The sequence below is a fragment of the Rhynchophorus ferrugineus genome, unplaced genomic scaffold, assembly GCF_030347505.1.
Source record: "Rhynchophorus ferrugineus isolate W39M unplaced genomic scaffold, kcgeb_rfMv2 rfM2, whole genome shotgun sequence".
NCBI lineage: Eukaryota > Metazoa > Arthropoda > Insecta > Coleoptera > Curculionidae > Rhynchophorus > Rhynchophorus ferrugineus.
This window is the reverse complement of record NW_027472581.1, coordinates 34,670,867-34,694,458: the sequence shown is the minus strand read 5'-3', so window position 1 is coordinate 34,694,458 and position 23,592 is coordinate 34,670,867. Positions and strand designations below refer to the sequence as shown.

General features: G+C 32.1%; 1 protein-coding gene across 1 annotated transcript; it reads right to left on the bottom strand.

Annotated features, from left to right (window-relative positions):
- Positions 1-6,203: 6,203 nt before the first annotated feature.
- On the bottom strand, positions 6,204-23,337 carry sotv (exostosin glycosyltransferase sotv). Its single transcript, XM_076397341.1, has 8 exons — positions 22,564-23,337; positions 12,969-13,178; positions 11,555-11,865; positions 11,267-11,502; positions 11,025-11,205; positions 10,768-10,965; positions 10,183-10,424; positions 6,204-6,677 (listed from the first exon to the last, which is right to left on the bottom strand). The coding sequence occupies exons 1-8, from the start codon at positions 23,112-23,114 to the stop codon at positions 6,456-6,458; spliced, it is 2,151 nt and encodes a 716-aa protein (XP_076253456.1). The 5' UTR covers positions 23,115-23,337; the 3' UTR covers positions 6,204-6,455.
- Positions 23,338-23,592: the final 255 nt, after the last annotated feature.

The following is a 23,592-nucleotide window of genomic DNA, read 5'->3' as shown; positions in this document are numbered from 1 at the left end:
GAATTGGGCACGTGACAATCGCCAAAAAGCAGAAGCATTTGCTGAATATCTAGAAAAAACTTTCAAACCATAGAAGCTAATATTGAACATAATTTACCGGACATAGAAGCTGAAAATTCGATGATGGAATTAGTCACGCCTAAAGAGTTAACCAAAGTTATTAAAACTGACATTAACAACAATAAATCACAAGGCTACGATTTAATAACAGGAGAATTACTACAAAAACTGCCAAGAAAGGGAACTACAAAACTCACCAACTTGATCAATACAGCATTTAGATTAAAACATGTCCCAGACATTTGGAAGAGGGCGGAAATTATAATGATCCCAATACCTGGGAAGTGACCTATATCACTGCTGCCAGTAATATCTAAGGTTTTTGAAAAACTCCTGTTGAAAAGAATAAAACCGATCATAGAGAGAAAAAACCTAATACCAACACATCAGTTTGGGTTTATTAACAAATACTCAACAATTGACCAGGTCCACAGAATAACAGTTGTTATTGAAAAAGCCTACGAAAGACAAAAAGTATGCTCAGCTATATTCTTAGATGTAGCACAAGCCTTCGATAAGATTTGGCATAAAGGCATTGTCCGTAAACTACAGAAAATGCTACCAAAACAACTCACCGAACTATTAAAATCATACATTACAACCAGAATGTTTAGAGTCAAACAAGAAGAAGCTTACTCTACAATAATAGAAGCTAAAGCAGGTGTACCACAAGAACACTGTGTGTACTGGGACCAATGCTTTATCTACTCTACACTTGTGATATACCACAAACGTAAAATATTACGATGGCTACATTTGCTGATGATACTGAGATTATAGCTGTCGGAGACAATAAGCCTCACGAAAATTACAACAGGCAAGTGAAAATATAAATAATTGGACACAAGCTTGGAAAATAAGAATTAATGAAAGTAAATCTGTGCATGTGCAGTTCACCTATAAACAGACCGTACAAGCACCAATAACATTAAATAACACTATCATTCCATATAGCAACAACGCTAAATATCTCGGAATGAATCTCGATGCCACACTTCGCTGGAAGGAACATATAAAGAAGAAAAGAAAAGAACTGGAATTGAAATATAGGAAAATGTACTGGCTAATTGGAAGAAAATCACAATTATCAGTACATAATAAATTGCTATTATATAAGCAAATATTGAAATCTATATGGACATACGGAATTCAATTATGGGGATGTTCTGCAAAGAGTAACATTTATAAAATACAAATTTTTCAGAAAAAAAGTCCTGAGAGGTATTGTGGGTGCACCCAAATACTATAGGACTGATTACCTACATCGAGACCTTCAGATACCCACAGTCAGTCACGAAATCAAGAGAATTGCAAGGGGGCATTAGGAAAGACTCCATTCTCATACTAATATTGAAATATTGCAGTTTTTGGATACCACCAGAACAAGACACAGACTCAAAAGAATCAAACCATCTGATCTTGTGTAGTGTTGTGTAGTGAGGTGCATATATTAAAAAATACGGCAGTCACATGTATAAACATTATTTCACCAGAGACTGAGTTAGGGCCGATATCTCCTCCTAGTTATATACCTAGATTTAAGTTAGCATAAAGACAAATTGTAGGTTAGACGGAAACGACTAGTAATAATGTATTAATTAAATAATAAAAAAAGTTACCTTCCAATAAAGCCAACACAATAATTTGTTCTCTCTATAAAGAATTTAAAATATTTTAGGCGATCAGACTATTCTTAGTCGATTTTTATTCAACTTGCCCTAACTATATAATAGTGCCAACAATACGAGATTAAACAAAAATAACATAAAATCTTAAATTACTTGCTGAAAATTAAATATATTCGTTTAATAATATTTTAACACACTCATTTTCAGTTTTATTATCGGTTCAAATGTAAAATTCATGGCTTTGTCTTCCGATTCAATAAGTATTATGCATTCGTGGTAGATCAACGTACAACAGAAACGACGAATAACCTACCTCATTAAAGTTGGAGCTGGCCGCGCGTTGGCCAGGGCCTAAATTATTTGTTTATATATTTTGTATCACCGATCTGAGTACTATTTTTGGTTTCTTGATTGAACCGTATTTTGTTTTATTGGAATTTGTTTATTTGTAGCGTATATTACATATATTTTAGGCTTAAAAGTTCTTCCTCGGTATAAGCTTTAACCGTACCAAATTTTACAGGCTGAGGTGCCCCCGTTTTCCTCAAAAGGGAGACAAAATTTTTACTTAGCCGGTTAATATCTGATGTTATGCGTCGATAACTGTTACTTCAATAACCAATTTCAAGAAATAATTGATTGTACCCGGGGTTTCAATTTATTCTAACATAAACCAATCCCCTATATCTAAACTACTCACTCACCACCGTATTCTACACTAAAATACACAGTTATGCAGATTACACAGTCGCCCGATATAACACCTCCCTCCTAAAGATACGATCAAACATATGTACGTGGTCGTTGTTACGTCTGGAAAGCTTATAGTTTTCATAAAATTACTTGCGAGTATCGCCTATATATTCGCCGGATTTGTTTACCTTTGTCTTTGTTGGTCTTCCAAACAGCACAGTTTCTACTCAAACTGTCATGATATACCCTGTATGGAATGGTGATTTCAAGTTTTGATGACTCCTAATTTCAATAGTCTACTGATGAGAAACTAAGTTACTGCAATCAGACTTTAGTCTCCGTGCACCTTGAACTACAAGTTTCAATCCAAATTCTAATAGACTAGTTAGTTTACAACAACTTCAGTTTGCCTTTGATAGCTTTACACCCTGAACTGTGATGCTTCTGCTGAGAAATCACAGACTACAGTTGCTTTTCAAAACTTAAACCGTTTTTAACTAGCGGTCTTTGAGCAAATTCAACTTACCTTTTGTGATCTTATAGCTTCAGCTGCGATGGTGGTTCTGAGCAAACTCCACATAATTACACCAAGGAAAACTTCCACTAACTGCAGAACGACTAACCAAACCAACGTCAACCTGCTGATGGTGCTGCAGGACTTCGAACATACTTCACTAAATCTCTCCACATTAGGCGACCTGTTTTGGCTGTTTTGGTCTCGGACATGTTAATCCCCTATTTTCCAGATCGTTTTCTATAATATTAATCCATGTATTTTTCGGAACTATTCGATGAAGTAATAGAGATAGAGAAGCAAGAGATATATTACTTCATCGGTAGATGGCTTTTTATTCTACTATGTTATTTATCCCAAGTAGTTGGTTATTTATTCATGAATTGTCAAACCATATGGCTCTACAATGTAAATTATATTATGAATAATGCTAGAAGCTTCATCTATATCAGCGAAAATATTTTCTACACAACCGTCATTCATAAATACCGCCTTATTTTCTCTACTTGTTTCTAGGGGTTTTTTGAAATCTCATTTGTATAATCTTCATAAACACCTTTCCAACAATTGGCAGACAACTTATACCTCGATTGATGTCCTTTGCTATATCATGTGTTTGATCGTGATGAGGAGCTGCATGCAAGAACTCTTTCCATCATTCGAAAGCCTCATGGCATGACTTTATGAAGGTTCCGTCTACTTTTTGAATAGCCACACTTTTTTACTTTATTAAGCCTTAGTTTTTGCCTAACGACCAAACTAACATGGAGAAACCCAAGTGCCAGAAATTCAAAATTATTGTATGGTTTATTGAATAACTTCTACATTGATCAAAGCTGTGGATCATAGTCTGTGTAATTACAACTTTAAAACAAAAATTTAGAAATTTGCTACTAAGAAAGAGTTTGGAAGAACTTGCTAAATCAAAAATTACTATAGAAATAGCAAATATACAAATATTCAATGGGATGATAACGATAATCTACAATCACAAAAATATTGTATTTATATAATGAGATCTCATTAATGGATATATTTTCATATTTATGCCGAGACTGATAATTTATTTGATGCAATATAACCAAAAATACAACACTAATTGAACACCAATCAGGGCAATTCATGTCAGAGTTCAATAACGAAAGCGGAATGAAATATGAATATATACCGTTATTTCTAAATATATATATAAATTTTCTACCCTAACGATCAAAAAAGGTCCTTAGTCTGCAAAGTATATTGTTCAAAGTTTAAGTTTAAGTTTAAATTCAGTTGTTAAGTTTCAAATCAAGCCTAAGATGCAAACATCATTTTGTTCATTATAAAATTGAAAGAGAAAATACTACTATGACTAATCCAGAAAAGAATAGAAAGTTTGGTAAACAGTTTTGTGATTTTCCTAAAAATTCTTATGCTTAAGCTTTGTGCTGTTGCAAGTTTTTCAACAATTTATATAGATTCTTTATAGCTCTTACCTACTACATTAAAATCTGAACTTAGATTTTTCTTCTGGAATAAAATATAACTAGTTTGTTTTTGATTTTATTTATTTTGCTGATTTTATTAAATATGCTGTTATTGGCGTCGCAGCATTTCCTATATTCTTTACGAAATCACAAAACTGTTGACGATTTGACTTACTACTTTAGTTGCAGGTATACTCTACTATATCACGGATCCCAAGTTCTGCTGTTCAGCTGGACACTGTTGAGACAGCAAGATACCCGTCAATTTTCTATACTTTGCTAACTATATTGTGAAAAATAATTGATCAGTTAAAATCAGATCGATCAAGAATGTTGTAGTATTATATGGACGCCAAAACTGTTTTGAATACTTTTTCACGCATAATTTCATCTATTACTATATTGAAAAATAGTGAAGAGACTCCATTACTATATTGAACAATATGGCAAACACTACCTGGAATCTCAAATTAATTCGATAAATCGTTCGGTTTTAGACCACAGCTAACGGAACCATGGTAAAATGTTTAAAAAAATTTAAAAAAGTTTTATATGAACATAAGTATCTTTCAAAGTCGCCCAAAGTGAAGGCAATATCTTTTACCATCTGTAAACATTTATGGGATATTCAGGATTGTTTTTTTATCGACAAAATAATTGTTTCAAGATATTTACTTTTCTTTCTAGTGCTTTTCTTATGGCCGTTGACAAGAACATTTTTTAAAATCTAACATATCTTAATTTTTCAAAGTAATTACTTTTGTTCAATTTCCACAATTCAGCTTTTTGTGAAATATTTTATTTATTCAAATAACAGTTTTTATAAATTTAAAAAAATATAAATAATTTTCACCATCCAAAATTTAATTTCAAATTTTGATATTACTACATCACAAATGTTATTTCGTTAGTTGTGACAAAATATGCAACTTAAAATTAAATAAAGTAAAATAAAAATAAAAGTGAGCCAGAAAAATGACCACTAATAAAATATCTCAATAATATTTAAACAGATAATAAAAAAAGAGAAATGAAAGAACTGCCCCAGTGACAAAAGAATCTTAAATTAACTTCTTATGCAGATATATATGAGTAATAGTACAATAAAATATATATTTATAAAAAATATACTGTGGCGACCTCTCTGAAACCTTATACGTAGCTATCATCCCGTAATTTGTAATAGATGGCGCCATAGTTTCATTTTTAAAATCAAATGTTTTATCTTATATTACGTTTGATATTTTAATCGTTTCATCATAATTCCAGTGAGTGCAGTGATTTTCTATGGTGATAAATAGAACTAAAATATAAGCAAAAGTGTTTAAGGCCGATGAAATAAATTTTAACAATAACCGTTAACTTCCTTATGGAAACCGATAGATGAACATTTTTTGGTATACTTGAATATATCAAGATAAACAATCTCAAGATTAAGATTAAATTTTCGGTAAAATATTAAGAAGGTAATGCTTAACTCTGCCTATAAATTAGTAATTCAGAAATATTGTTTGAAATATTTTCGATGATCGATTTGAGTGCTTTCATATTTAATTTTGAATAAAAACATTTACCAGGTTATTAAATTGTACCCATAGAGAATTTATTCTATGATTATATCCATCATTCACTCAACAGCAAAATGAATCTTAAACTTATTAAAACATTATAGGGTTAGTAACCCTATCAATAACTATTACACTGCCATTTAATTTGATACTATCTAACCATACCGTTTTTAATTATACCACTAAAGGTCACTAGTAAAAACCCAGTAACATCCATTTGAATATTTTTTTAGATATTCTTTTATTTATAATACTTGAAACTAAATAAACTCAATTTTACAGGCAATAATTTATCATTTTATTTTACATAATATACAAAACCAATTAGGCATATTGGATCTGTAAAAAAATATATATGAACACAGAAAAAAATATTTACAGTATATACAACGATAACAATATTTACACAAAAAATTTAAACAAAAACGTTACAAAACTGGTTTTAAACTTTATAATAATTGTTGTTTAATTGACTACATAAATAATTCCTAAATCTGACTATTGGTGGTTTCAAGACATCTATAAATTATAGGCTACCTATATTGTTAAAACGTTTGAGTTTCTCTGGGAAGGGGTCTTTGAAGAGTACAGGATCTGCTCGAAATTCCACGGATTTCAGTGGCATCCTGCCGAAGATTTTAGAAAATTCGTCTACGCAGTGAGACCGGGACTCCAGATGGCCCTTGTCAGCTGAAAGCATTTCTGTGTTGGTGCACTCTGGACATTTAAACTTTTTCCTCGGTGTCACCTGAAACAATAATTCTATAATTAAACAAATATTTAAATAGGTTTTAAATGTTAGCTCCAACTATATTATATATGTTATAGCTTCCCAATTAGTAGAATTGAATAATCATGAACTTCCGCAAGCAGACAACGTTAAATATCTGGGAATGCATTTCGGTCGACCTTTGACATGGAAAAAACATATAATTACAAAACAGCTTGGGCTTAACTAAACCAAAAGTATTGGCTGATAGGGCGTAAATCTAAATTATCATTAGATAATAAGGTTTTGCAGTCAATACTTAAGCCCATTTGGACCGATGGTATTGAACTGTGGGGTACTACTAGCAAATCCAACATAGATATCCTCCAGAGGTTTCAGGATAAAGTGTTGAGAGTCATTGTCGATGCCCCATATTACATATCCAACAAACTGATTCAGAGTGATATCCCCATAGAACCCATAACGAGTGTGATTTCGGAGTGTTAGTGCGAAGTACTCTGAAAGACTATTAGTGCATCCCAAAGCACTTGCCAAACAGTTAAACGTGCGCGTGACAGTGTGTAGGCTCAAACGCAAACTGACAAACGAACTGATTATTAGACACATGAGTGAGATTTAATAATCTCTAGAATAAGCTAGAATAGTTTTTAGAATAAGGTAGGATAGATTTTAAAATAAATTATACAGTAGATCACTTACTTAAGTGATCTTCTACATGAAGATCTTCTACTTATTGCCCACGGGCAGATTGTTGACGTTCTAGGAGATTAATAAAAAAAATATTTCCAATTTATCTTTTGTTACGTTCCTAGAAATCTTATTCCACAAACGTAAATCACTATTAGATCAAAAGTAACACCATGTTAGGAACGATGAGATGTATGATATAAATAGTATGAGATAAAATTTTGGCGCTACGCTAGCTGATGGAGGAACGTATTAGATGTGGAAAGACTGCGATTTTATCGTTTTTAATAATGTCCGTTCTGCTTTCAACACTGATCAAGACCATCGAAAACGATCTGAAAAAATAGGTAACTGACATTGTCCGAGGCCAGAACAACTGCGACCCATAATCAACTATGGCGGAATTCAGTTAAGAATATTCGAAGTTCTGCGGTACCAACAACAGCATATTGGTTGAACACTCCCCAAGCGCCGGCTATGGATTGATGATGATGAGGAACGATTCTATTTTCAAAATGTTACTTCAGAGTTATAGAAAATATAGAATTAATCATTTTGGAGCCTGGAGACATTTCAAAACAAAAAGCTAGATGCAGTTTAGATTCGATATGAAATTCTGAGTAAATGAAGGTCCTTGATTAGAACTATAAAGTAAAATAATTTTATATATAGAAGAAAATTTGATGCCGGTGGAAGAGGTGGATATAGTGCGAGTGCTAGTCGAGTCACATCGGAAATGTGACAATGCTAGTTTTTTTTCTTTGACCATAGGAATTTCTATTTCCCGACACAATCTTCATTGCGTACACATGTAAGATCTTGCTAAGAAATATTTGGATTTTCCTTAACTTGCGGCCATTTGCAAATGTGGCTATCGCAATTTCTTCTAGCTTAGGTAGAGAGCAAATATATGCCCAAGACGCTACCTTGGGATACCCAATGCATATATCTCCTTCAATTAAGAATATTCATCCTCTTGTGTAATTCTCAACACTTTTTTTATTTAAAAGGCTCACGGAATATATTTTTCAACTATTTATTATGTAGTAATTTTTCCTTAATTTTGTTCTTAAATTCTTGTCAGACATAGCTAAACTATACTTGTTTAAAGGAATTTTGTCTCTTCGACATCCAGGTATTTCAGTATTGTCTGGTAGCTTCAATTACTTCGACGTTTTTATGTTCATGCAATCTCAATTGGTGTTCTGGATTGTCCCACACCCCATAATTTCTTCGCTGTTTTCATTTCTCAGAGAGTGTTAACAGCTCCAAAGAAATTTGGTTTAATAAGCTTTGAGCATATTGACGTTGGATTTCTTTATGCAACCCCATAGTCGTACACTGTCATAAAATTTGGCTTACATATTTTTTCATTCATTACCAATTGTTTGTAAAGTGACAATTCACATTGTCTTCCAAGTAATCACCATATTTTTTGAGCTTCATACAAAGTTCTGCTTCTTTAATATCATTGACAGTTGTTATAGTCTTATAGTGAATAACAGTATCATCAACAATTGTGGCCATTGTTCTTTATGGTATTCTCTTTATGGTACACCCGCATAGACTTGAATTGAATAATCGTCGCCATATCCTGATCTGATAATCAAGAATGTAGGATCTAAGAATCTAGTTCTCAACGAAATAGTTAATTTATTTGCTAACTTGAAGAGGCCATTAAAGTCAACAATGAGATAATGTCCCAACAGAATAGGGAAGTTCAAAAGAAGTAACATTAGATTAGATTAGAATTTTGTATAAGTATAATTATGTATCATTGATATATAATATATATATTTCCTCTCCAAAAACACTCTCACAAACACACACACAACTGAATAATGTAAAATGATTTCCATTCATTAATATTTCTTAAACTAATACAAAATAAAGTAAAAATCAAACAACATTTTAATGAAATCTGCAAATATCTTAGAATTTTCAATATATCTGACACATGGATAAACTAAAGGTTTGAAAAGTAATATATATTAAACATGTCAAAAATAATCTCATAATCAATGATTGATGTTGAATGATTTATACATTACGTGGTTTTATTTAGTGTTATTGAGTGGTAAAAATGTGTAAATTAGCTAGATACAGTATTTTCAGATAAAAGCTGGTTGATGATATAGTCAGTGGCGTCAATGTTGTTTTGACCGGGTCTGTTTAACCTGTTTAGTATTCAACACTGAAGCAAAATTACCTTAAGTGATTAAGCATTGTTATTAAAATGAGTTTTTGTTAGAATTCCAAATTTAGGTAAAAATCACCTTTAACGACAAAGCGCATTTACACATTTAATTGCCGTATATTGAGTGACGCTAATCTATACCAAGTTTAAGAAGTCAAAATAAATGCACAAAAAAGTGGTACTTGTTTTGAGCCAGTACCGTCAATGGACCATACTTCTTCCAATTTTAACATAACAAGAAGTTAATTGGAAGATAAGCAAGGAATTAGTAGCATATCAACACAAGAATACAAATGAAAACTAACTAGTAGCTAAAACATTATATTAATATCGTGATTATTTAATTGGCCAGAAGTAAATATAAATTGAGTAGAACTGCTGATGTGGGATTATACCGTCAACATAAATTGTACTCAGTAATTACTAAAAACATAAAGCTCCTTCAATGAGAACAAAATTAAGTTTAAATAAATTGTGAAGACAATAGTGCAAAACACTTCAGAAGAAATAGAAATCAACACAGTTAATTATTAATTCACTAACATATATACATTTCATCATAAATGTAAGATTATTCAGATAATTAGAATATATACAAAAGTCTGATAGTATAAATGTATTTTAATATAAACGACAAACCTTTATCGGCGGTTTGTTCGTGATGTTGGCCACTAAAAAATTCATGGCGATATCCTCACAGTTCATATTTTGGTCCACCAACTGCCGAATGTTTTCCGGCAATGCGGTGGAGTACAAATGTGACCAGTACTTATGCAGAAAGGCAGCGCCAGTTAATACCATGGAAATCTCGTTCAGCCACTCGGATTCGTACTTCCATGAATTTGTCACGTTGTCAAACACGTGAGTGCGAGATGGAAAACCTTAAAAAAAATTATCATCAAAATATCTATCTTCAAATAATGATCACTTAATAATGTTTAGAGACTTTTATTTAAACAAACAATTTCACTATTTAAATCAGTTAACACCTACTTTTTATTTCGCGTTATGTTATCCTACACATGTTTAAACAATGCGACTATAATAAAATGAATTATATTTGTCTAAATAAACAATTACATCATTAACTATTTAATATTCACGCTATTGCCGAAAATATACACATTGGTTTCTTCTTAAACAAATAATTAAGCCTTTTTTCGGTTGGAAATAGGGATTTTTCAGTTGAGTGCCGTGATTAAATAGTATTTTTAAATTACATACCTACAATTCTATCCGGAAACTCCCTCCAGACTTCAAAACCAAATTCAATCTCGTCAGATGTAAGCATAACAATATCGTCATCAATATGTAGGATAGCTTCCGTCTCGATTTCCCGGTAGGGATAGAAGCGGTTGGACAACTTGTTCGCTTTGGTCTTGATCACGTTAATAGGCTTTGATATCTTCGGAAATTCCGATACTGTAAAACAAAACGAACTTCAGAAGAACTCATGGGGCGATCTGATGCCAGACACTTACAAGGCGGCGGGTTTTTTATTTGGTTGTTCCAAACCACGACTATCTTCATTAAACTGGGCACCTTCGCCAATCTCTCGATTAGCGTGAACAGACTTTGAATTCTGTCGTAGGTTAAAATGACAGCGGTGAATCCGACACTTCTCACCGCAGTAGATGGATAAAACAGTGGGTTCGTATTGATCTAAAAGGTAATACCGCTTTTAATTTGGTATCGGAAATCATTAATGGAACTTGGGACTGACCTCTTTGGGCAACAGATTCCATTCGTCGTAAGTCTTAGCTCTGTGTGGGTACACTCTATCTTGAATCACGTCTAACGTGGTGAGGACGATTTTGTCTAGAGATGAGAAATACTTCTCATACAGGAACTTTAACGACTCCCTCATTTGATTAATTCGTTTATCGGATATGTCTTTCAGTACATCCATGAGAGAACTAACGTGACTTTCCATGATAAATATGGCAACACGATTCCAATCTTGAAATAAGTTAAATTAATTTTTCAAGCACGATCTAGCTTTCATACTAACCTATCACATGTTCGAACGGCATCACCCGACCGTCCATCACTATCACAGGTATACAATTAGCAGCCATCGCTTCCAACAGAACGAACTGCCCTCGACGTTCACCCCTAAACACTAAACAAAAAGTCGCCTCTCTCAAGACCATTGGGTATGGATATTTGATACCATCAATTATATCACAACGATTAGCGTACAGATGCGGATGGCAAGCATCTAACAACAACATCTGATTGGGATGGGCAGTTCTCAAGGTCTGGAGGGCATCTAGATAGTAGGGGTCGATGTTGAGCTGGGATGACATCACCTTCCATTTTCTAAAACACAACACTATCTATACTAGAAAATAATCAAATATTCATAGAAAGTTTAAAGATCATCGGCGCAATGCTTATATATTGTAAAAAAAAATTAATGACCATGATAACGTTTACTATATATGTGTCGGTTAGATAAAATAAATGATTGCGATCATAGAAAAATAATACCTCGCGGCCATGTGTATATGCGTTTCGGAATGCGCAAAAAAATGGACAGATTTATTGCTTTTGATTTTATGCATCGGTTTGAAATTTTATACAATATCTTTGGTTAAAATTGCTTTTCACTATTTGTTATGTATTATTTTAACGAACTTTTTAAAACGTCATTTTTATAGCATTCGATTTAAAAATTATTTTCCAAATAATCCTGCTATATCCCAGAAATGCTTTTTTTTAAATAAACAATGATGAATTAAGGGAATTCTTATGAACTCTCGCATAAAGTACAGGGGAGGTTTATTTTTTGCATGTTATTTCTTAAATATATGTCATTATGCTTGATGTGTATATGATTCTTTTGAAACAGAAAAATCTGCGTCTTCAACGTGAGCACATAGGAACCAGGCAGTATAACAGCAAAAACACTAAGAACTAAGTGTATTGTGGTAATAATAATTAAGTGTTGTTTTTTAGGCGGATGAGAAGAGTCAGTTGACTTTTAAATGGGCAATTTTACATGCACTTTCATATTAAATGTTTTTATAGAAATAGAAAAAATTTCATTAATGCTGAATGAAGGGAATATGATTTATATATGCTATATTTAAGGTCATAAAAAATAAACCTTTCTGCATAAAATTATATTATTGGGCTAATGAAAAATGTGTCATATCTGTAAGTACATAACTTTTTTATGTCGTCGTTTTTTAAATGTTTTTTGAATTAATTTAGCACTGAAATGTTAAAAAGTTTTTATATTGCTATTATTATGTATATATTTTTGTAAATAAAAATTCTTAATTAAAATATATTTTTAAAATTTCCAGCTTTCCAGTGGTTCCGAATTGCATAACTTAGTTACCACTTTATGCATGGCATATGGCCTTCTGTGATCACGATCGAATGTTTCGTTTTGAAAGTAGTGACGTTAAACTTACCGACGAAAATTTGTATTCTGCACTTGACCTAGTTTTGCCACCGGACTGTAGAGGGGCAAAGCGATGTCATAGTTGTATCTGAAGGTGTGACTATCAAAGTCGGCGCCAGCCAACATCGCGTTCCCTACATCTAACTGCACGACGGGGAGATAATTGGGTGCCCTTCCAGCTACCAGGTTGAATAGGAGATGATTTTGGCCACCCGACCAGCTTAAAAGAAATTAATAATTAAAAGAATTTCAGAATTTCCATTTACCCAATTATGTAGACTACTACTGTACTATATATTTCATTGTAAAGATGTAGCATCTCGATAATCTCTAAATGTTGTCTGTGTAAAGATGAATTAAATACTTAATTACCAACTGCTGATTTTTCTTTAATGAAAATTATTATTCTATATTTACAATTTTTGTCAAAATTTTAAAACATATAATCTACAGTCCAGTTATATTCCATAGTCCAGTTATATTATTCGTAGTTAAATCTATAACAGCCGGCTTTGTTGGCGCAGTGGTCAAGGTGACAGGACGGTCCTCGTACTGTTGCGATAGTCGCGGGTTTGAATCTTGCTGACATGAATGTACTTTATGTTTGTGATTGTAATTGTAAATGTCTTTATAGGCAACCATGGAAAATGCCACATGAAATAACCATCCCAGTCACGCCAGTAACCAGGCTGGGTAAGACCAGATGTCTTCTGGGATGGTTTCTAAGTTGGTCACTGCCTAGTCAGTAAGCTTAATGTCGAGGATCGTGATTCGGAGCCCACTTTAAACTGTAGGTCCAGTCCAGATAATTGCTTAATACTGGTCTGTAGTTATAACAAAGGTTTTAAGTTTATAATAAATATTATAATAAATATATTTTCCATATTTTTAAGGCTTAATCCTTTAAGGATTTAACTAATTTAGTGATGCAGTATCTAAAAACGAAATTTTAAACGCTTATATCAAGTTCTACGTAACCGATTTATTTAAAATTTGATGTGAGAATCCTCTATACATTCTTCTATCATTCCAAAGTAAAACGATAACAAAATGTATGATACCAAACAAAATATATTAAGGGCATATTTCCAAAGGGTGAAGTTCTGAAAATATACAAAAAAATATTTTTGAAATTCCTTAATGATGCGGATGCCACTAAGAAGAAGTCATCAGCTGTAACTAATTGTAAATGAATGATGGGACTCTTTAATCGGTTAATAATAAAAACAACTAGAAGTTTCATACAATGAGTGGATGACAAGTTGCGGGTCGGCATGTATTGGAAATATATCTTCATTAAAGATTGTTTTATCTTACTTGATGTTACCGCATGACGGTTAGTTGTTCTTTGTGAAGGATTTTTTTTAAGAACGAGAAATACCTAGATGTATTTCAATTGAGTGCATGCAAATTATAAAATTATTCAGTGTTTTCGGTAATCAGACGCCACAAATATATGTTAGTTAAGGGATGGGTTATTTGTGATATAATGTAGTAAAAAATGTATATATTATAGATGTAAAGAATTCACAGCATGAATATTACGGGAAAAATATTTAAACCAGGACCTGAAATTAGATATCTAATCTACAATCTAACAACGCTACTCTTAAGCTAACAAAGCCTACTCTTAAAGATCTGGTGACTAAAATCTGAAATGAGGAAATAATCAAGACTCTACAATCACTAACGCTTGCCCTTGCTACGAAGACTCTATTCCCAGGAACGAGACGGTATGTTAAGACTGAATGGTGTAATTAGTGAGACATCTAGACATGGGGATTTAGTTGATGTTAGAATATATTTAAGTCCTCAGTATCGTCTTTCTATAAAATAAAATAGTCCTTTTAAAGTAAAATAGAAGTTTTCTTGTTTTGAACCCTTCACAAGTGCTTACGAACAATATTCGAAAATTATTCCCATTCATTTAAAAATTAAAATTCAAAATACGAACAAGGCTGAAGAAAGCCAAGGTCCAAATAAAGAAAATAGCTAATGCATAGGCCTTTATTATAATACACTACTGTGATCAAAAACAGCAAGATTTTTGCAATAAAACCAAAAAATAATTCTCGTCAGATATTCTTCCAGTTCAGCTTCTGATTTTGATACTCATGTCATATAGTTGAATTTCTTATGAAAAAATGACGTCGAACCAATACTGTGTTAAAAACATTGTGACATGAATTCATGTGATGAAAAAAAAGTTACTGACTTCTATCTTCTGGAGAGTAGTCAACCAATATTCGTTCAATACTACGAGCGTTTTATTTGCATTACTCCAGTATTTAAAAAAATATTCCTTTCAAACAATAGGTTTTCTCACTGCGCTCAAATAGGCATTTATTTTAAACCTCTTCATTCTTCTCTTCATTCAACCCAAACATTTTTTCAGGTTTGGAAGCAGGAAATAGTCGCAGGGGACTAAATCTGATGAATATGCTAGATAGAGTAGCTAATCGAAGCCAAATTTATTAATTTTTGCCATTGTAACCACACGCGTGTGCACCAATGTATTGTCTTGATAGAACAACACTTTCCTTCGCTAAACGGGGTTGCTGTTGCTTCTAACCAATATTAAGACTGCCCATAAGGTGTAAATAATATTCGCCGATTATGGTTTTACCCTTTTCAAATATAATCTTCTTCGGTTCACGTTCGTCCGGAGAAATCGGCTGTTTTGATTGTTTCTTGGTCCTTGGTATTTTGTGATTCCTCCATGTTTTGAAACGGCACAAAAACTCGATCGGATTGGGACTGAGCATCGCCAAGCACTTCTTTGAAAATGTTGCGCCAATGGTGAAATCTGACCAATTGCGGCACCTGTCGCGCGGGTAGCTTTTTAATATACAAATATTCATGTGAAATGTGATGTACTCACACAGTTGGGATGCCTATAGCCTCGGCTACCTAACGTACTCTCATTTTGCTATCGTCCAATATCATTCCATAGACATGACGACCTGTTTTGGCCAACCTGAACGTTCGGCATCACTTGTGCTTGTACTACCATAACTGAACTCAGTAAACCACATTTTAACCATTGATATTGACGATGAAGATTCCTCACGATTTTTCACGCAAATTTTTATTATAATTTGAGAGGTTGACTGCTGCAAAACATAAAGTAAATGAGGCAGTTTGTTATTGCGTTGACAATTTGACATGCCCAAAATAAGTCATAGTCAACAACAGCAGGACTTTTATGTTTACTAATTTCTAATAATAGTAGTATAATTAACCATGGATGTTAATATCTTACTGAAATTCGTAAATGCACGTCATAGATGACGTCAAATATACTGCCAAATGCAATTTGTACAAATGTAAAATTCGTTTTAAAATCGGAGTAGATTTTTCCTTCTCATTTTATCCTATAGAGACAGAATGTTGGCTGATGCGTCGGTAGATTTAACCCAATCAATTTATAAACAATTTGGTCCAATTTGATGCGGCAACATTGCGACATTAATTTATTATAAGAAAAATAATTAGTAAACAAATTTCCGTTTATTCGATTGAAGAAATATTGGGTTTTTGGAACATTTAGGTAACTAGGTATAATCTGCAGTATTTACTAGAATGTTGTTGTTTTCTGTAGCAGTAGTATTTCGTAGACTTTTGGTTATACACCTAAAGTGTTGTATTCTAGGTTACACCAATAAGCAATAAGTCCTTCATTATGGCAAAAGTGTAAAACTGATTTATTATAAGACGAAGTGATTAATAAGATTGAAAATATGAATACAAGTTATAAGCAATAAGCAGAAATCAATTAGTAAAAACATAATTTTTAAGGGTTTCGAAATTGACTTGATTTGATACCAAAATTATGTTCTTAATACTAAATAAAATAAAATTAATAAAAATAATCTTAAAAAGGTAATAATTAAATATAATAATTAATAATAATAATTTTAATAATTAAAATTTAACTAAATACATTTTAAAAAATAAACAAGAACTAAAATTCATAAACATAAGAAAGAATTCATTCACATTTTAGTAATTATTTTTTTTATATAATAAATTGTGTGGAACATCCTGAACAAGATATTGTATTTAGGAATAATTAAGTGTTTTTGTGGATTAGGAAAGTCAATATAACTGCAAACGGCAAACATTTTTCATTGCTTCAGCTTATAGGGATAATGTCGAATTATATACTTAAAATAAATATATATCAAAGAAAATATTAGAAAATAAATGGTCTTATTAATATATCTGATATATTAAAATGTTATATATACTTTAATAAAATGTATTTTATTACCGTTATTGTATTTTTCATTTTACCCTTATTATTATTATATTTTAAATTTCCCGGTGTTCTTATTCGGAACTCTCATGCCCTCTAAATTTTTCACAATTAATGCTAACTATAAGCTTACTGTAAAATGAGCTATGTTACAATAAAGAATAATTAATTTTAACATTAATTTTAGTTTCCTTATGTTCAAATTTTTTATAAAACCTCATTCATATATAATAAGTATATATTTTTATTGGAAACCACAAAACTGAAATCGCTCTGTTGTCAATTCAATAATTTCAGACATCTCTTTGTCAATAAACAAAATTCACTTTAAATAGCCGGGTGCTCTGAGAACAGACAACATTAAATTTATATTCAGCACATTATTCTTTACAACAAAAGGCTCATTTGCACATGTAAACCCTGGAGAAAAACTTGTTGTAATCATATTTAAATAGTTTATTTTTAAAATATGTATCAAGTAGCCGATGCCTTTGTGCGGTATGATATTGTTTTTGTACAAGCATAAAAAAGGAGGCGCGCGCGTAAATCAAGCGATCGAGCGAACGGTTCAAGGCCGTCGCCAGACAACGTATAACAAAATGAAATTGGTCCGATTTTTTTTATCGATAGTTGCTGGTCGATTACGCTCTCGACGGTATAGGTTCAGGACAATTTGATCCTGCATGCTAATCTTCAGTAAATATGACGAATTTTTCCGTTACACTTTTCGAAACATCAAGTTAAAATTGCCGCTTAATGCGCTAATTGCGCATTGCTTAAGCAGAAAAAAATGATAACAAGTTTCTTATAGTTATAATATTAATATATATATATATATATATATATATATATATATATATATAAATAATAATAAATGTAATAAAATCTTAAAAAATGAAAAATGTTTATATATCCTCATTACAATTTAAAATAAGACATAAGGCAAGTTTTATTTGGCTCTATTTAACGAACGATTTTGTCATCATAAAATTATTTGGCAATTAATGACCTTCAAGTAAAAATTGTTTAAATTTAAATAAGAAAGTATCCATTTATAAAATGTAAGGTAACGGATATATAATTATCAGTATTTCTTTTTATATATTTTAGTCTCCTTTTACCAACTATGGGTTTACCTGGACTGGGCCTAAAGTTTAACGTGGGCTCCGAACCACGGTCCGGAACCCGCGGCTATCGCAACAGTAGGAGGACCGTCCCATCGCCTTTACCAGTGCGCCACCAAGCCCGGCAATTATCAGTACTTAATGATGTTTAACATTATTCTTACCTCTTTACATTTTAAAAGCTATTTTTTCTTTCAATATTTTGGCGGTTTGAAATTGTGCGTATAAATAAATTTCATAATGTGACTTCTGAACGATTGCTAAGTTTCGATAACTACAAAATAATAGGTTAGAAAATATTTAGTAGTTTATTACCTCCCAGAATTTTCCATTTTTTCGGTTTAAATTAAGAGATATTCTGTTCAATTCGTTCCCATACTATTTTAAATTAAATAATTCAGACATACACTTTGCACACATTAAATGTGGAAGAATTGTAATTGAAATACCATGTGTACCAGAAAGTAATTACCGGTTTATCTAACAGATGTCAATAGGTTTAAATATGCAATGGTATGATTTTGACACACATATCTTATTCTGCCTCTTATACCTCTTTGAAAATATCAAGTTTCGTGTCGGAAAATTTGTATTTGCGGCACGCATTACTTTTCTTATTTAATCAAAAGAAAACAGTCGCTGAAAGTTATCGTTTGATGGTAGAAACTTACAGTGAGCATACTTTAACCTTAAAAACATGAGGCGTGGTTTCGAAAATTCAAGAGTGGTGTTTCGATATGCAAGACAAAGAATGTTCTGGTAGGCTGAAAAAGTTTGAACATGCTCAAACCAAACTTAAAAACAATTGGCAGAAGCGTTAAACGTGGCCCAAGAAACGATTAGCGACCGATTATGAGCAATGGGGAAAATCTAAAAGATGGGAAGATGGGTGTTACATTAATTGAATGATAAGCAACTGGAAAATCGAAAATCATCAGTGAAATAATGCTTTAAAGGTATGGTCACTTCTGCATCGAATAGTGACGGATGATGAAAAGTGCATTTATTTTGAAAAAAAATCATGATTATCACCTGGCGAAGCCGGTCGATCGACTGGATCCAAAGCCAAATTGTTTTGGTCTCAAGACAATGCTCTGTGTTTGGTGCGACCAGAGTCGTGTGCTGTATTACGAACTGTTGAAAACTGGTGAAAAAATTAATAGTGATCGCTACCCACAATAAATGATTAATTAGAACCATGCATTGATCGGAAAACGTCCAGAATGGACTCAAAGACTCGGTAAAGTAATTTTGCGGCACGATAATATGCCGTCTCATAAAATAAAACCGGTCAGGGAAGCGTTGAAAGCACATGGATGGGGCATATTATCGCACCCGTCGTACTCTACAGAGCTTGCCCTATCCGACTATCAACCATACGCTTCAACGGGATACGCGCTTGCATAGCAGCACTTCGCCAATCTCGAAGTTAGAAAATGACTTGACGAATAGTTTTGCTCAAAGGACAAATAGTTTTTTTGAGATTGCATCCATAAATTGCCATGGCCAAAACTTTGAATTTGAAAGAATACAATTTTCCATTTTCTTGAAAATTATGACTTTCCGACACACCTGGTACATATCTGGTGATTTATCTCGTAAACTAGGGATGCCGATCGCCGAGAAAAATATCGATATATCAATTTCAATATGTTTAAGAAAAAATAAAAATATTGATATATTAATATAATTACAGTTAATATTAATAAGAGTAAATATTTTTAAAAATAGAGGTATTATTAATAAACCTAAAATACCTGAAGTACCAATTTATTAAAAATAATTAAAATGTTTAAGAAATATCTTTTTGCTATTTTGACGACATATTTTAAATTTACTATGTGCTTTTATTAGCAGATTATAAAATCAAATTCTCACTTAATTACATAACATTAATTACAGTACAAACGCTTTTTGCTTCCTGATAGAGAAACCAAAACTGAAGAATTAAGAACGTTCTTATGGATTCTTATTTTGAGCTAAAGAATCCTAGAATTCCTTAAGCGAAATGTTTTAATAGGCAGTCACACGCCCGTTTAAGTAATAATCTAATTTCACTTATCAAAATAAAGAAGTTATATCGCAGTTTCATTTTCGACACTGTGATCAAAAATATAACACAAATTTAATATTATGATATTTAAATAAAGTCTAAATCCATATCTTATAGAACATAGCGTCGTTGGTAGTAAAGATGACCTGTCGCTGTCGAAAGTTACCGACAATAAAATATTGATCATCTCTATATTGAAGAATAATAACGCCGGATAGCAGCAAATTTAAGAAACAAAAAAAAACAAGTTTCCAATATTGTATCGGAATGTAAAAGCGCCGTAGCGCTCATAGAAAAAAGTTACGCCCTTGATATAACAATCCATCTGAAGTAAGAAAGTCGATGAAGATTAAATATCCTCAGTTAAGTCAAAAATTGTCCCCTCTAGACTCGATTGTTCAAATAGTGTGGCAAAAATCGATAGTCAATACGAATTCCTCTTGTATTGCGAAACGCCATGGTTTCTAGAGAGGTTGTATGGCCATTTTCGAAGTGGAGTAAAACAAATCTGCAGTTTTTCGGCTTGGTTGGCGCAGTGGTAAAGGCGACAGGAGGGTCCATCTACTGTTGTGATAGTCGCGAGTTTGAATCCTGCTCAGACATGGTCGTAAATTTATGTTTGTGATAGTCCAGGTAAGAGTGCAAAATCCGACAAGGAAAATGATCCCAGTCACGCTAGTAACCAGGATGGGTAAGATCGGATGTTTTCTGGGATGATTTCTAAGCTAGTCACTCGCCAGTCGGTAGGCTTAATGCCGAGGACCGTGGTTCGGAGCCCAGTCCAGATAAACCCTCGTTGGTAAAAGGAGATTTTAAAATATTTAAAAAAATTAGCAGTTCTAACCATTTGTTATTTTTAAAATTAGCTTATATTACGGAAATTTTTCAAGGTCAACGAAACCATTATATTTTTCAGCAAAAATCAATAATTATATCTATGATGAGAGTAATAATCAAATTATCAGACTTAAATAAAATAAGAAAAATCGTAACTACAAATTTCCTGAAGTTTTTCTCAGATTAATTCCCGGATAATGATCAGAAGTCAACTTGATCTCCCAGAGATTACTTATACAAAAAAAAATTAAGTCGAGATTAGATACTACCCTAGATACGCGCATACCATTACCTAACTTAAACTGAAAATATGATATCGAACTATAAACCAATTATTAATAAATCAGTAAGTCAATTTAATTTTTAAGATTAAAAGTTTAAAAAAACTAAAGTTTTTCTTTTATAAATTGTATTGAAATTATTTGATGTTTGGCACCATAAAACGAAAATGAATTGATAAATGGCCATGTACCTTGAAAATTTAAAAACATGTGTTAGTAAACGCTCGCCCCAAGTAGTTATAGATTTCCGAAAAAAGGAAGTGATTATATATAGTTTTTAAAATCAAAAGCGACTATTTATTAAATAACATATATCAGCGTTTCTATCATATTTACTTTATTTTAATCAAAGCAGCTAGGGATGTTAGATTGATAAGGACTACATATCTGCATTATATTCAATTACTGATAACATTAATGTAAACTCAACGAATGATTTTCTAACGCTGTTATATCTATAAGATACAGATATTGGTCGAGGCTTAAAAAGCAAATAAAAAATTCAGGATTTCACACTTAAGTATAAAATTTAAGTTATTAAGATACTTTTAACATATTCAGTCATAAAAAATTATACTTGAGAAAAAATGTTATAACTGCATTGGATATTATGTAGTATTCCATATCTGAATCATGAAATATATGTGTTGTTAATATAATGAACGATAAATATATGAATCTCGTTTATAATAGATGATCCTGTGGTTATAACTGAACAAAGATTAAAGTAAATAATATATGTGTCATCTCTGAATTATGTGAATACTGATTTAAAAATATTTATAAGAGTACATATTCATTTATTTTGTAGGTAGTATTTTAGAAAGCCAATTAGAATCAGAAATTATAAAGTTATTTATAAAGTTACAATAACAACACCTAACATTTTTCTAGGCTATAGTTTCTTTAAATCAGGGAATTTACTGGTTTCTTAAATAAAGTAAAAGATTGGTTTAAAAATAACAAATGTTACCTTGAAAATTAATTTGGCTAAAAGTTTTTTTTTTAAATCTCCCTCTCTCTATAAATTAGTATAAGTTACATATACTTACAATGGTAATTGACTGAGAGCTCTTGAAGTAAAATTCGCCCATATTCTTTCTTCATTTAAGATATCTATGGAAGGAATGAAAATACAAGCTTCTTTTGGATTTGTTGTATAATATTTGGAATTAACTATAGTCCTTAAGATCACGTAAAATTCACGAGAAATACTTTGAACAAGTGGGTTTCCATTTTCATCAATATATTTCCTCAATGGGTATACATAAACCGCAATCCTTTCATGGCCAGTTCTACCACATCTGTATATGTCAAAGCAGTCCCAGTGAGTGCATTTTGTATCTCGGGGTGCTGCACCCGACTGTTCAAGGCTTAGTTTCACTTCAGGAAGCTTGTGGAGATTATTAAGATTAATTGTTTCGAAATTTTTTGATGTATTGTTTGAGAAATTTATAAATGGAAAACTAAGTATTATCGCGAAGGATATCACAAAGAGGGCCAAAAAGAAGTATTTGAAGAAGTTTCCACATTTCAAGTGCGTTAAGTAATTGATCATAAGACCATATATTTTCGATATTATCACCTTGGGCGATACCGTCATTGTAAGGGAGACTGTTAGGGCCTGCCTCGTTTTCTTCGCTTCAAGAAATTCATGGCACTAAAAATGTCCGGAAATTTTCAAAACACTGAATTAAAAAAAGCTCTCACATGTTTTAATTCATAATTATGTCTATACACTACAAACACCCCACAAACATGATCAACAACATTCACCAAAAAACAGCAGAAAGCAACTGACAGCACTGACAATTCGACAACAACCTAGAAGTTTTTTCTAATCAAAATGTATCACTATCTTTGTCGGCAAAATGCTATTCGATAAAGAATGCAACTCACCCATCAACACATATACAACCAAAATTACACACGGTAGCCTAACCCTATTAATTTCGAATGTTATCATGTATATTTTTAATAGACAAAGAAGCTTTTTCAGGTAAAAAGTATATACAATTTTAGTAACTTTTATATATTTAAAATTTATAGTCTGATACAAAAAATTCGCAAAATGTCGATAG

Excerpts from the sequence above, each read along its gene's own strand:
- sotv (XM_076397341.1), bottom strand. The coding sequence starts at position 23,114 with ATGACGGTATCGCCCAAGGTGATAATATCGAAAATATATGGTCTTATG. Across the intron at positions 11,503-11,554 it reads GCCGTTCGAACATGTGATAG|ATTGGAATCGTGTTGCCATA; the intron begins GTTAGTATGAAA and ends ACTTATTTCAAG. Across the intron at positions 11,206-11,266 it reads GGAATCTGTTGCCCAAAGAG|ATCAATACGAACCCACTGTT; the intron begins GTCAGTCCCAAG and ends ATTACCTTTTAG.